Source organism: Rhizophagus irregularis, chromosome 22 (assembly GCF_026210795.1).
Source record: "Rhizophagus irregularis chromosome 22, complete sequence".
NCBI classification, from domain to species: domain Eukaryota; kingdom Fungi; phylum Glomeromycota; class Glomeromycetes; order Glomerales; family Glomeraceae; genus Rhizophagus; species Rhizophagus irregularis.
The window spans coordinates 2,483,229-2,496,310 of record NC_089450.1 but is presented as its reverse complement, the minus strand read 5'-3'; the positions used below and the strand labels follow the sequence as shown (position 1 = coordinate 2,496,310).

General features: G+C 26.0%; 4 protein-coding genes across 4 annotated transcripts; all 4 read left to right on the top strand.

The window, feature by feature from the left end:
• Positions 1-2,591: 2,591 nt before the first annotated feature.
• Positions 2,592-3,659, top strand: OCT59_014747 (uncharacterized protein; the record flags this gene model as incomplete). Its single annotated transcript, XM_025323700.1, has 2 exons — positions 2,592-3,304; positions 3,374-3,659. 2 exons carry the CDS (start codon positions 2,592-2,594, stop codon positions 3,657-3,659), a joined length of 999 nt encoding a protein of 332 aa, XP_025190006.1.
• A 1,519-nt stretch (positions 3,660-5,178) lies between these two features.
• Positions 5,179-6,227, top strand: OCT59_014746 (uncharacterized protein; the record flags this gene model as incomplete). Its single annotated transcript, XM_025331266.2, has 2 exons — positions 5,179-5,885; positions 5,966-6,227. The coding sequence occupies 2 exons, from the start codon at positions 5,179-5,181 to the stop codon at positions 6,225-6,227; spliced, it is 969 nt and encodes a 322-aa protein (XP_025190007.1).
• A 3,060-nt stretch (positions 6,228-9,287) lies between these two features.
• Positions 9,288-10,279, top strand: OCT59_014745 (uncharacterized protein; the record flags this gene model as incomplete). The annotated part of the gene is made up of 2 exons (XM_025323701.1): positions 9,288-9,958; positions 10,042-10,279. 2 exons carry the CDS (start codon positions 9,288-9,290, stop codon positions 10,277-10,279), a joined length of 909 nt encoding a protein of 302 aa, XP_025190008.1.
• Positions 10,280-12,558: 2,279 nt separating this feature from the next.
• On the top strand, positions 12,559-12,996 carry OCT59_014744 (uncharacterized protein; the record flags this gene model as incomplete). The annotated part of the gene is made up of 1 exon (XM_066150214.1): positions 12,559-12,996. The coding sequence occupies one exon, from the start codon at positions 12,559-12,561 to the stop codon at positions 12,994-12,996; it is 438 nt and encodes a 145-aa protein (XP_066002402.1).
• Positions 12,997-13,082: the final 86 nt, after the last annotated feature.

The window sequence follows — 13,082 nt, the reverse complement described above, 5'->3', positions numbered from 1 at the left end:
TTCTATTAATAATAAGATTTTTAGCCCTATCACAAATATGTTTAGCCCAATATTAAATTGGAAGGTTATAAACCTTCCAATCAGATGTTTCTTGTATTACGCTGATGAATATCCACAAACAAATAAATAAAACGTGGCTTGATTTTATAGTTTAACATCTTCTACCCCACCCCCTTTTTTTTGAAAGCACACACGTCTGAATATGTGTAAAGCACCTCCTCCTTTTAAAATTTAGTGGTACCAAAAATTTGCGATTTTACCGGAAAATTTCCTAAACTTTTAATATGTTTAATCGTAATGTCTATTTTAAATTTTGGCCAGAAAGGACGTCAATTTGGAATGGCCTTATTCTTTTTCCATAATTATATTTTATATATCTATGTTAAATATTGTGTTAGAATTCTATTAGTAAGGATATAATTTGTACAAATCTCTTCCTCTCAATTTGGTATTCCTAGAATACTAATCCCTCCCTAATTTCAAAAATTGGGACAATAAATAATAATTCAAAAAAAAAGACTTTTTTTTTCCTACTATACCCCGTATATTCTAAATTATTGTTAAACAATTTTTGGCTGAACGTACTACCTAAGTGTGACCACAATTCCAAACTAGAGTTTTGGGATGTTACATAAAGCGGAGAAGGAATTTTTTAAGTTTAAGACGTAATAAAAATTTTTTAACCTTTACAAACGACCTAAAAGGAAATAATTATTATTATTTATAGGTAAATAAAAATGCAAATTAAAGCCCACCTAATTTAGCCCAGGTAAAAATATTTGTAATCGCTTGAATCGTTCGTCGGAGTTATTCCTATGTATTAATATTGAAATAATAATTATTTAATGAAAATTGCTCTAATTAAAGCTTCAGTTTCGAGGCGAAGACTGGAAATTCCTTTTTATTAATTCAATTAGAATCTTGGTGCACACCGATAACAGATAGAATTACTGCGCCATGAAACTTTTTTTCCATTCAGCAATTAACCACGGAATTTCACTATGCTAAAAAATATTTTATTGCATGATAATGCACGAAATAAAATAACTCCTTAATTTCTGTAGCAAAAGAAGTGTGATACAGAGAGAAAATTTTCTTTCAATTATCAATTTCAAAGATACAATAGCTAATTTAACTTCAATTGTATCAAATGATCAAAACACTGAAAAGCCCATTTCAATATGTATTAAAAAGGACTTTTGTTTTTAAGAATGCCTTGAAATAGTAATAGAATTGTGATATTATTCTATGAGATCATTAAAAAAAAAAATTACATTTTAATGTACTGTACAATAAATAAACATAAATAATAAATCGAGCCTAGAAATGATTTTCAACCACTCCTAATTTACAATAGTTTATTTGTTTATTCCTTAATTATTGCCACGTAAATAAACAAATAAATATAGCATGAGATAAGGTATGGTGCATATAGGAAAAATTAACCTACATGCGTCTAAGACATCTGAGATTCCATAATTTTTAAAATTTCTCTATTTATAGACAGTTTTATTTATTTATTCTATTCGTCAATTAGTCAATTAGTGAATTATTGAATGATGGCGCAAAAGTATCGGAGATTCTAATCACAAATTCCGTTATATAATGCAATAATCTTCTTTATAAATTTACTAAATTTACTAACATTAATTACTTATTTATAACAAACAACAACAGCGAATGGTCGGATTTAAAGTGCGCCCATGATTTTTTTTTTTTAAAGTTCAATTATAAATTTCTTTTATATAGACAATTTTATTTTTATTATTTATCGCGTTGTAAGATTTCACTTTTCATAATTATTCAATTAATGTTTGAATTAATGTTTAAGCAAAAACCATTCAAGTTAGTCGCCGATCATGGCGCTTATTTATTTGCATTAATTTCTTTTCATTATGATTTTTTATTGTTCTCTATTATTAATAATAATTCATATATACAAAATAATAAATAAAGTTTAGAAATTTCTAGATTTTTTGGTTATATCCAGTTTGAGTCTCAAAGGAAAAAAATCAACGATTCGAATATTTCTGATATATAATACTAATTAAAACATTAATAATAAAAAAAAAAGCTACAGATATAATACTTCTTAATTATGAATTAATGTCGCTTTTGATTATTGAATTAAGTAAAAACCAGGCGAAAAAAAATTATTAGGGAGATTGTTTATGTTTGTCCAAATATTTGTACAATATTTATAGATTATGTTAGGAGTATTTACATAAAATTATATATAATAATGAATTAATAGTACGAACATATATATTTCTTTCTTCTGCTTTTTTTGTATGTTTTATGGTATTTATGTCAACATATATGTACTGTATGTATGTGGCGGCGGCTTGGAAATTTCGGAAGAATATAAACTCCTTTCGAATGTTGTTTCTTTTTACTAATAATAAATATTATTTATTTATTCAAAAAAAGGATCTTTGTTACACAGAATTTCGAGTATCAAGTCTTTATTTAAATACAAGAATTCAAGAATAAATTTTGCTTCAATTTGCGCTTTTCTTTCATATATCATACAAAATTTTCGATTAATAAATTACAAGTAAAATCATATATAAAAAAAAAATAAAACAAAAATGCAATACTTTCAAAACTTTGAATATGAAATTAAAATAAATATCTTCAAATATGTCGATTATCCTCTGAATTTAATATCAACTTGTCGAAATTGGTCCGTGATTGCGAAGGATTCTTACGCTAAAACTAAATGGTTGATAGAACATCATGGAAAAGAACATGCCTTCTTCCATGCTGTAAGATTAGGGGTTACTTTTATTGACATGACGATGTGTCAATCTTTAATTGAAAGAAAAATAATTTCATCGAGATATTTTATTCAAGTATTGTTAAAGCATTTTAGAATGCATAACCAAAGATTAATTGAACTTAGTATAGGACATAATTTTGATCAATTTAACGCTGATAAAAATCAATCATCCTGGGCGAGAAATTTAATTATATTCGCATTTAATTATTTATTAAATGATAATGAAAGGCAATTAGTTTATGCTGAGAAAAATTTACCTTCAAAAGATATGAGACTAACCAATCTTCGTGTTAATAATGATTCTGCTGAAATATTAAAAAATAATAAAAATAACCTGAAAGACACCGAAGGGCTTATTATAAATAAATTCATTACACTTTCGTCAAAGTCTCCACTTAATTTGGATTTTAATAGCGCTTCTTTTATTCACCAACCATTATTAATTCCCGATAAATATTTATCGTCAAAGAAGTTTGATGCGATAAAATTTCTTGATTTTTTACAACAAAATATTTTCTTAAGGTATATAATAAATCTTGTTTTTTCTTTTTAATTTTCAATATTCTAATATACGAAAATATCTTCAAACAGGCCTTTGATCATTTTACCTCTTCTCATTAATAACGTTGGAATATTTGGAGTACGGCCTTCATCGAAAAATGTTAGTCAAAGAAGACGGGATCGAGTTACAAGACAACAAAACACGAATAGAATATATAAAACATATAGAAGACGTAGAAGACGTGCGCAATTTAATGAACCAATCAACAACGAGGACACATTGAACTCAATTGCCAACCTTCCTAGACAGGCTTCAATTGATCCATTAATACACGAGTTTTTTAATGGAGCTACGTTTTACTACAATACGTACTAAGATATAAGATTATTATATTAAGATTAATTTTTTTATGTACATTATATGTAAACATTTTTTTATGATATAAGTTGATTTTTAAGATTTATGATGTCATATGACTATTTATTAGCAGAAAAAGCATGTGAACTTACAGTAGCAAAAAAAAAAAAAAATTATGCCTTTAAAATAAATTTATGGATTGTAATATTATTGTGATATTATGTGACAATATATTGCAGATAAAATTAAATTCTGGTTTGATAATCAACGGTAGATTATTAGATTAAAATGTTTGTTTACTCATTGTTACAAATATAATTTAAAAAATTTGTTTGTTTTTTTCACTTTCTTTAAATAAATTGACAGCCTTCATTCTGTATCTATAAAAAGATTAAAGTTTTTTACACTTGTATATTTTTATAAATTTGTGATAGCTACAATATGCAAAAAAAATACCCCTAATTTAATTTTAGAAAGGTTACCATTACTATAACTTTAAAATATGCATATCGCATGTTCCGCAAATTTAAAATTAAATTAAATTATCAATACAAAGATATAAAAATAATTATCATATCGTATTCTCACCATTTTTAAAAGTGTAACTTAAATGTATGAAGATCATTCAAAGAAAAAAAAATTATTATAATTTTGGGCGATCAACAAATAATTGACTTTCGGGAGACACTACAGGTTTCTTGATTTTGGATGGACATTTGGCAAATTGTTATGCCGAGAGTTGTCGGCTCGGCAAAAATTTGCCGTGTCCCGTACATTATGAAATCGGCTGCAAGCCACAATATTTCACAGAGATTTATGGTTCACTACCAAAGGTTAAATTATTGCCAATAGTTTCTTTCTTTTCTAATAAAATCACCTTTATCCCATATTCAAATATTTCTTCATTCCGCATTTTTATTTTGTATCTTTTTTGTTCCAAGCACTTGGCATTATCCAAATAAAAATAATTTATACATTCTATGCAAACTCTGACCTATTATTACCTTTTTATGATTTGCTTGAGTTCCGTTACAACATGTCAATGTCATACCAGTAAAATTCGTCCCCGGTAAAGTTTATCGGGTATCGGATAATAATTTTGTTAGATACTTAAAAATGAGCATAAATGCATTAATTTTGGCGTAAAATATATTAACGTCGACGCCAGAGTTGGCGTCGATGTCGATCATCTCGTGGCTAATAATATGGCTGTGTTTACTGTTTAGCTATTTTAATTGGGCACAGTAGGATCTAGACTGTTTGGATCGCCAGTAACAATGGTTTAAGTCGATATATGAATATATATATAACATTCGTTTTTAAAACTCCGACCTGTTACAGTTCCTGATATGTTTCGGAGTTCGTTATTCTCTTCAAAGCCACATTATATAACTTTATTTACCTAATTTACATATATTTATTCAAAATGGTAGTAATGTTGACTCATGTGTTACTTTAACCTTTTTTATATAAACCTCTAAAAAATCGAAAATTCCAAAAAACACAAATACGTGAATATATAAATAAATCATTACAAATGAAATATTCTCAAAATTTTAAAAATTTTGTGGATGAAATTAAGATAAATATTTTTAAATATGTTAAACAACCTTTAAACTTGGCTTTAACTTGTCGAAATTGGTCCGTTATTGTTAAGGATCCTTATGCTAAAACCGAATGGTTATTAGAAAATTATGGAGAAGAAAATGCTTTATTCCATGTTGTTAGATTGGGCATCACTTTTATTGATATGTCGATATGTCAATCTTTAATCCAAAGAAAAGTGATTACATCAAGATATTTTATTCAAATATTGTTAAAACATTTTAGGGTATATAATCAGAAATTGGTTGAACTTAGAATAAAGCATAATTTTAATAAATTTGGCGCCAATATTAATTATACCTTTCAACAAACAATTAATCCACCTTGGGCAAGAAATTTGCTTATATTTATTTTCACTTATTTATTAAATGAAGGACGATCACCCAATTCTAAGAAAGATTTACTTTCAAATAATATGGAGTCCACATTTAACCCTCGCATCAGTAGTGCTTTTTCTGAGATGTTAAGAAATAATTTAAAAGAAATCGAAGATTTGTTAAATAAACTCATCTCAAAATCATCACTCCTATTGGATTCTAACAATTCTCCTTATGCTCATCAACAATTATTATTTTCCGAAAAATATTCGTTTGATGCAATAAAGTATTTTGATTCGTTACAAGAAGAAAGTTTAATAAAGTAAGTTATAAATAAAATATTTTATAATTTTTAATTGTATATAGTATAATTAACAAATGATGATTTTTTTTTTTAAATAGACCTTTAACCATTTTGCCTCTTTTCGTTAATAATGTTGGAATATCTAAAGTGCAAACTCCCTCAAGAAATTTTAACCAAAGAATACGAGATCAACTTACAAGACGAAACACGAATAGAATATGTAAAATATATAGAAGACGTAGAAGACGGCCTCAATTTAATGAACACGAAATAACATTGAATATGATTGTCAATCTTTCCCAACAAACTTCAAATGACCCATTGGTACATCAGTTTTTCAACGGCTCTTCGTTTATTTAACTAATAGTAAAATGACATAGAAAATTAATTTTCAATCTTACAATTATATCTACATATATATATGTAATAAGTCATTATAATAAAATAATTAAATTAATCGCTGATACACATTAAGTAATAATTATGCAATTAAAAGTATCCGAAATTCCATTATTTTAAAGTTTGAACACGATAAATGGTCGGTAGAGTTGCGATCCGTCAATCCACATTTCAGATCAGCGATCACGGGACAAACTGATCAGTTACCATTTTATGAATATTAAAGTCAATAAAAGTTTCTTTTTGAGATATCTTACGAATATCTATTAATACATAATCATATAATAAAAAAAATTCTCTTCAAAAATAAAAGTACTAGAGAGAAAATTAAACTGGATTGAAATTCATCCGGATCGGATGAAAAATCAATCCGTTTTTATTTTTATTTTTATTTTTTTTTGTATTAAATAGTAGTTTTTTAAACTACTAGATTGGCATTGGGATAAAAATTTAATCTTTATTAATTAAAATCCGTGTATAATTGCCCTTTCGAATTCATCCGGGTCGTAACTCTAAATTGGTCGGTAATACAAAAGTAAAAAAATCATATATGAATTCTAATTAAATTAAAAATTCACGAATTATATAATTATTAAAAATAAATATTTAATCCAATATTATCCTAATGCATATAATACACATTTTACGAGTTGGCGTCAGGCGTCAATAAAAAAAAAATAAATGAATTTTGGTGACTAATGTGCACGTGATCTATAATGCTGGGCAGACCTATCGTAATGTCAGCCTGCATAGATTGTGGTCAAAATTACAAAAAATTTAAAAAATTTTGGCCCGCACTACGACATCATTCTTCAAGAAAATTCTTGACTCGTTTCGAGATGTCTTACCTTCTTATTAGTCCGAAATGTAACGAAGGACTATATCTTATTACGAAAGGTGATACGTTATTGATGCATTATTAAGTAAAATATCAACTCATGCAGCCATATGCGATATCTGTTTGTCCTGCGTGTTTTATAAAAGTCACGCCGTTCAAGTAAACGGAATAAGAAACGGCACTTCGGACTGTATAACGGTCACCGTTTCCTAGTGGATACAAAGTGATGGCTGTCAAATCTATTTTAGGAAGAAACGAGCAAAAGATATTAGTGACAATGAACAAACAAACAATTCATGAAACTTAATAAAATTTTTAATTATAAATGATTACAAAGTACATAAGACTAATTATTTTTGGATAAGATTATAAAAGTTAAAATATATAACTTGATAATATGCAAAAACCAAAAAAAAAACCAATTAAATTATACTTATAATCAATATCATATTTTCAAAGTAATTCTAAATGGTTTATTTTTTTTTTGGTAATATATAATTATTATTTTGGAAATTATGAAGATATTATTCATTTTAACCATTTTTGAAACTCGTATCGGAAACCGCCGGACCGGCTTAACAATCAAAAAAAAAAAAAAAATTATATCCAAACGTTTGATAATATAATTTTTTTGCGAAAAATTAAAATATATCTGATGACTAAAAACTGGTTCATAGTAAGACGATCGGCAAATTGCATTTTTAATAAATACATTTATGTGATGCGTCCGATAGTAATTAAAGTTCAAGAAAGTTGCATAGCATTGAGTTCCCGAATTTAACAGTATATTTCATTGTATATTCGGATAATCGGATTACAAAGTTCAAGAAAGTTGCATAGCATGCATAGAGTTCCCGAACTTGACGGTGTTTTTCAGTGTATATTTGGAATACAAGTATATTGCGTTATGTCGGTATTATGTATCATATGTATTTTGCATATAAATTATTCAGTTAAGAATATAATTTCTTTCCATATACTTAATATATTTATGTTCTCATTCTTCTGACTTATTTGCATTATTAATTTATTTTTATTACCTCCGTTTTTCACGGAGCTAATTATTGTATACAGAAATGAACGAAAAATAATATTTACAAAACAATTTCCTAATTTTTTTCAAATTATGTTGAAAATGACAATAACATACTTCATTATAAAGCAAATTAAAACGTTTTTGGAGATGTTTTAAAACCTTTAATCATAAATAAACAATCAAATTTACGATTTTTTTCTTTGTATAAATGTACAAATATGTAAATATGTGGAGAACTTTTCTTTTTTTCAAACATTACATAATTTAAGAAAACAAAAGTTCATTAATAAATTAGAAAAGAACATAGAAGACATAATATAACTCGCTCTTCAACGTATAATAGGCTGCTGTTTGGTGACACAAAATTAAATAGACTGTCCATTTCTTTCATAGTTTCTTAAAATGGGTATATTAAATATAACGAGTATTCGGACGAATTTATTATAAAACTTCCGATTAATATCTTCGGCGGGGATAACCGAAATATCGAAATTCTGTTATTCATTAAAATTGTCAACAACAAAAACAAAAACTTACTTTTTTAAACAAACAAACTGATGTAATACAATGGAACAAAGGAAAGAAGATAATTATAATAAAAATAGATAATAATTGAAATCATAACGAAGAAAATTTACCTCATTAACAGAAACTAAAAACAGGTGCATAAATAGAAAATTCTTTCTATGAAAGAAAAAAGGAATTTCTTTAATTTTTTTTTTCACTACGCAAAACTGAAAATTTTTTTTTTATTATGTAAAATCAAAAAATTTTTTTTTCTCTTGTTGTTCAAAAAACAGAATTACATATATTGATATTTTAAAAATGAAAGTTATTTTAAAATAGCAGACACACCTGTTTATCTTATTGCTCATTTTAAAAATTGATGCATCTCTGTTTACAAAACAATGAAATATTACTATTAATGGAAATTTAACTGCCCGAATAATCACTCAGTAAATTAGTAGTATTGACTCAGTCCGTTTAATTATTATTTATTTAAACCACAAAGAGAGAGACGAAAAATAAAATTTTGTATGCTAAATTTCAAGAACAATTTCATTGCATTTTTCCTACAATATTTTATCTTGTGTGTTTTTTTTTAAAAAAAGAACCCTTCTTTTTATTATAATAAAAATTACTCAACATGCTTGGTTTGGAATCATCGCAAACGCAATATTTTCAAACTTTTGAAAATTTTGTGGATGAAATTAAAATAAATATTTTTAAATATGTCAATCACCCTCTGAACTTGGCTCTAACATGTCGAAAATGGTCTATTGTTGTAAAAGATCCTTACGCTAAAACTGAATGGTTGATAGTAAATTATGGAAAAGCACACGCATTATTTCAAGCCATAAGACTAGGTCCTACATTTATCGACATGGCATTATGTCAAGTTTTAATTGAAAGAAAAGTTATAACATCGAAATTTTTTATCCAAATATTGCTAAAGTACTTTGGTAATAATAAAAAATTATTTAGTTCCGACAAAATTCATGCTTTTCGACAAAAGATAAAATCAACTTATTTATTAAACGAAAGATATAATCAATCGGTTAATAATAAGAGAGATTTATTATATTCGAAAGGTAACGAAGTGCAGCTGATTCGTACCTTCATTGCCACTCATCACATAAATCATACTTCTGCTGGGATGTTGTCAAAAAAGAATTTTAATTATATCGAAGATTTGATTAGTCAACTCATTGGTCCATCTAGATCAAAGTCACTTCAGATGTATTTTAATGGTGATTTTAATATTCGTCAATCACATAAATATGGCGCAATAAGATTTTTTGGAGAAAGTTTTTCAAGGTAATTTAAATAAAATATTTGTTGCATGTTTTTGCTAATTTTTTAATTAAAAAATATTTATATATTTATATATTTTTAATTAGGTCTTTAACTGTCTTACCTGTTTTTATTAATAATGTTGGAATATTGGGAGCACAACCTTTAAGAAATGTGAATCAAAGACGATGGAATCGGCTTCGACGATATAGGAATAGATATGCTCGGTTTAATGGACCCATTAATAACGAAGATACATTGAATCGAATCGCATGCCTACCTATCCAACAAATTAGGAATGAACCATTGATAAATCAATTTTTCAATGGGTCTCCATTCATTTAGAACAAAATCCTTTTAACAAACTAAAAAGTAAATGGCAAAATCAAAAAAATTGGCATAATTGGCATATATATTATTCGTATTATTCGTTAAATTATTCGTTATAAATCGATATTAATTCGTGATAAATATTTTCGATACGCTTTACGTAAATCACTATAAATTAGACGTGTTTAACCTTTATCTTATTTACCTTATTTTTTTTATCTTTTTTCATTTTAATAACCTTTAAAATTAAGACTAAAGAGAGATTTCGATTCCTTTCTTAAGTATATGGACTTATGTAGTTTAAGCTGTTTGTTTTTTTTTAAAAAAAAAAATAAAATTTCGTTATTTTTTTTCCTTCAATACACACATTTATTATTAATTATTACCGAACAATGCTCTACTTTATCATATCATCAATCTTCTCAAATCATGTTAGATGTTCTCTTGTAGGGTTCGGATTTTGGTTTTCTAATTTTTTTAATTTTTTATTTATGTAGATCATTTCGCTGACCAGTTTAAAATATCGGGGACATATCGGCTGTTCCGCAATTAGAGAGTTACATGAATCAAAAACATTTAAGTAAAAGATAAACACTATAAAACCTTAAAATTACAAAGTGTAGAACCCCTTTTTTTCGAAAGATTCTTTTTTTTAAAGTTTTAATAAATTTGCGAGAAAATGCATGCAGGATATAAAATGTTGCACATAAAATAAATGACACAAATTATACTGTAAAATACAGTAAGTAATTATTTATTTATTATCTCAAGTTTTTTTATTATTTTTTTACTGTAAAACTTTCTTATTAGTCACACAGAGTGCATTTGTTTATTTTTTATACTGACTGAATATCGTAGAATACAAAGTTTTAAGCGCTGTAAGACCGTAAGGTAATTAATATTTTCAAAAAATAAAGGCTTTTAATATCTGTCGTTACTCGTTAGCCTGTTACTATCACTATTAAACGAATTTCACTAGTTCCAACTTAATATAATGTTTAAGAATAGCAATAACTCTATTATATCACATTAAAATGATTTTATCACATAAAAGACATTAAATTATGTATTATCTAATAAATAAAATAAAAGTTGGCGATGTAAAATTAAAAAATTTTTAAAAAATTTTTTATGAGAAAAATAGGGTTTTGACCCAACCATTTTTGATTTTAGAAATATTCCGATTTAAAACCCATTAAGTATAACAATTTAAAACTAATAAGTAATTGATATTTTCATATCTCATTCATTGTTTACTATACCTAAAGTAATGATTCTATGATCATCATAATGATTGTACATATTTGGAAAAACATTCAAAGTTGGGCGTAAAAAAAAAAAAAATGGAGAAATCCGAACATGCATTGTGAATGAAATTCCTCATTTATTCATTATTTGCTTAAAATACTTTTATATCTTTATGAAAATCGCATGATTTAAATTTAACAAAGGTTTTTTTTTATTAACGTAAAATTAAATAAATGAAAATTAACTGGTGAAAATTTTTTATTTATTTATTTACATTAAATTTTTTTTACAGACAAATAAATGGTTTTCATTGACACCTAATAAGGTAAAAACATTCATTTGTATTCATTCATTTTATTGAAGATCTAACCGATTTTTTAACAACTAATAGCTATAATCAACGGCACTATATAATTATTGAATGACATAATCATATTATCAAATTTGAAAAGATCAATTTTCTTTGAAAGTAATCGGATAATTAAATAGTAAACATTACAATGCAACAGCACCAAATATATTCAAAAAATTAAAAATATCGATAAAAACACGGAAGTAAAATAGAATTATTTTCCGAAAATTTATTACTAAGATACGATTAATTGTATCCGAGTAATCAGAATGACGTGACTCCGTACTATTCCTTGAGTGAAAGTCAATTGGTATGATTTTCGCATCTAAAACAATCAGAATCTTCAAAAAATGATTTTATTAGATAAATTCAAGCGACTTCACATGTTTAAATACTTTTTATTACAATGTTACCTTACTAATGTTCTATTTATATTGATATATATATATATATAAAGTATATGGAAAAAGTCAATATATATAAAGACTCATCTCTATTTTATGCAAATTCATCAAATTTATCTTTAAAATTTTAAAAATATCTCATTTCATCAAATTTGTTTTTAACATTTTTAGAATATTTCATTTCATCAAATTTGTCTTTAAAATTTGAGAATATTTCATTTTGATCAGAAAACGATAAATATACTAAGGTTGAATATAATAATTTATTAATAATGCAAAATTATTTCATTATGATACAGATGATACTATATGTATGTCCCAATTTTTTTATTATAGACAAAAAGTATAATCCGAATCTTAAACTAGAATATATTGATTTGATCATAGAAGTATTCTCCTATGTCAACGAAGACTCACCTTTGAAAAGAAACAATATTAAATTGTTTTGTCTTCGCCATTTTCACTATGATGCTGTTCTCAATAGCACTATAGTGTCTTCAAAAATCATTTATCAAGAAAGTAGAAATCGGTCTCAGCAAAACCTGTTTAGTATCAGCGTTCGGCCTAATGAGCACAATAACAAAGACACAACAGATCTAATGGAAAAACTCCCTCCACAACAAACTACGAATAATCCACTGATAGATCTAATGGAAAAACTCCCTCCACAACAAACTACGAATAATCCACTGATAGATCAATTTTATAACGGATCTTCGTTCAATTAAAAAGAATGTCCAATTTCTTTTATTTTATTTTTTATTTTTATATTTTATTTATCAATTAGATCTATATATATCTGAAGTTGTATAGT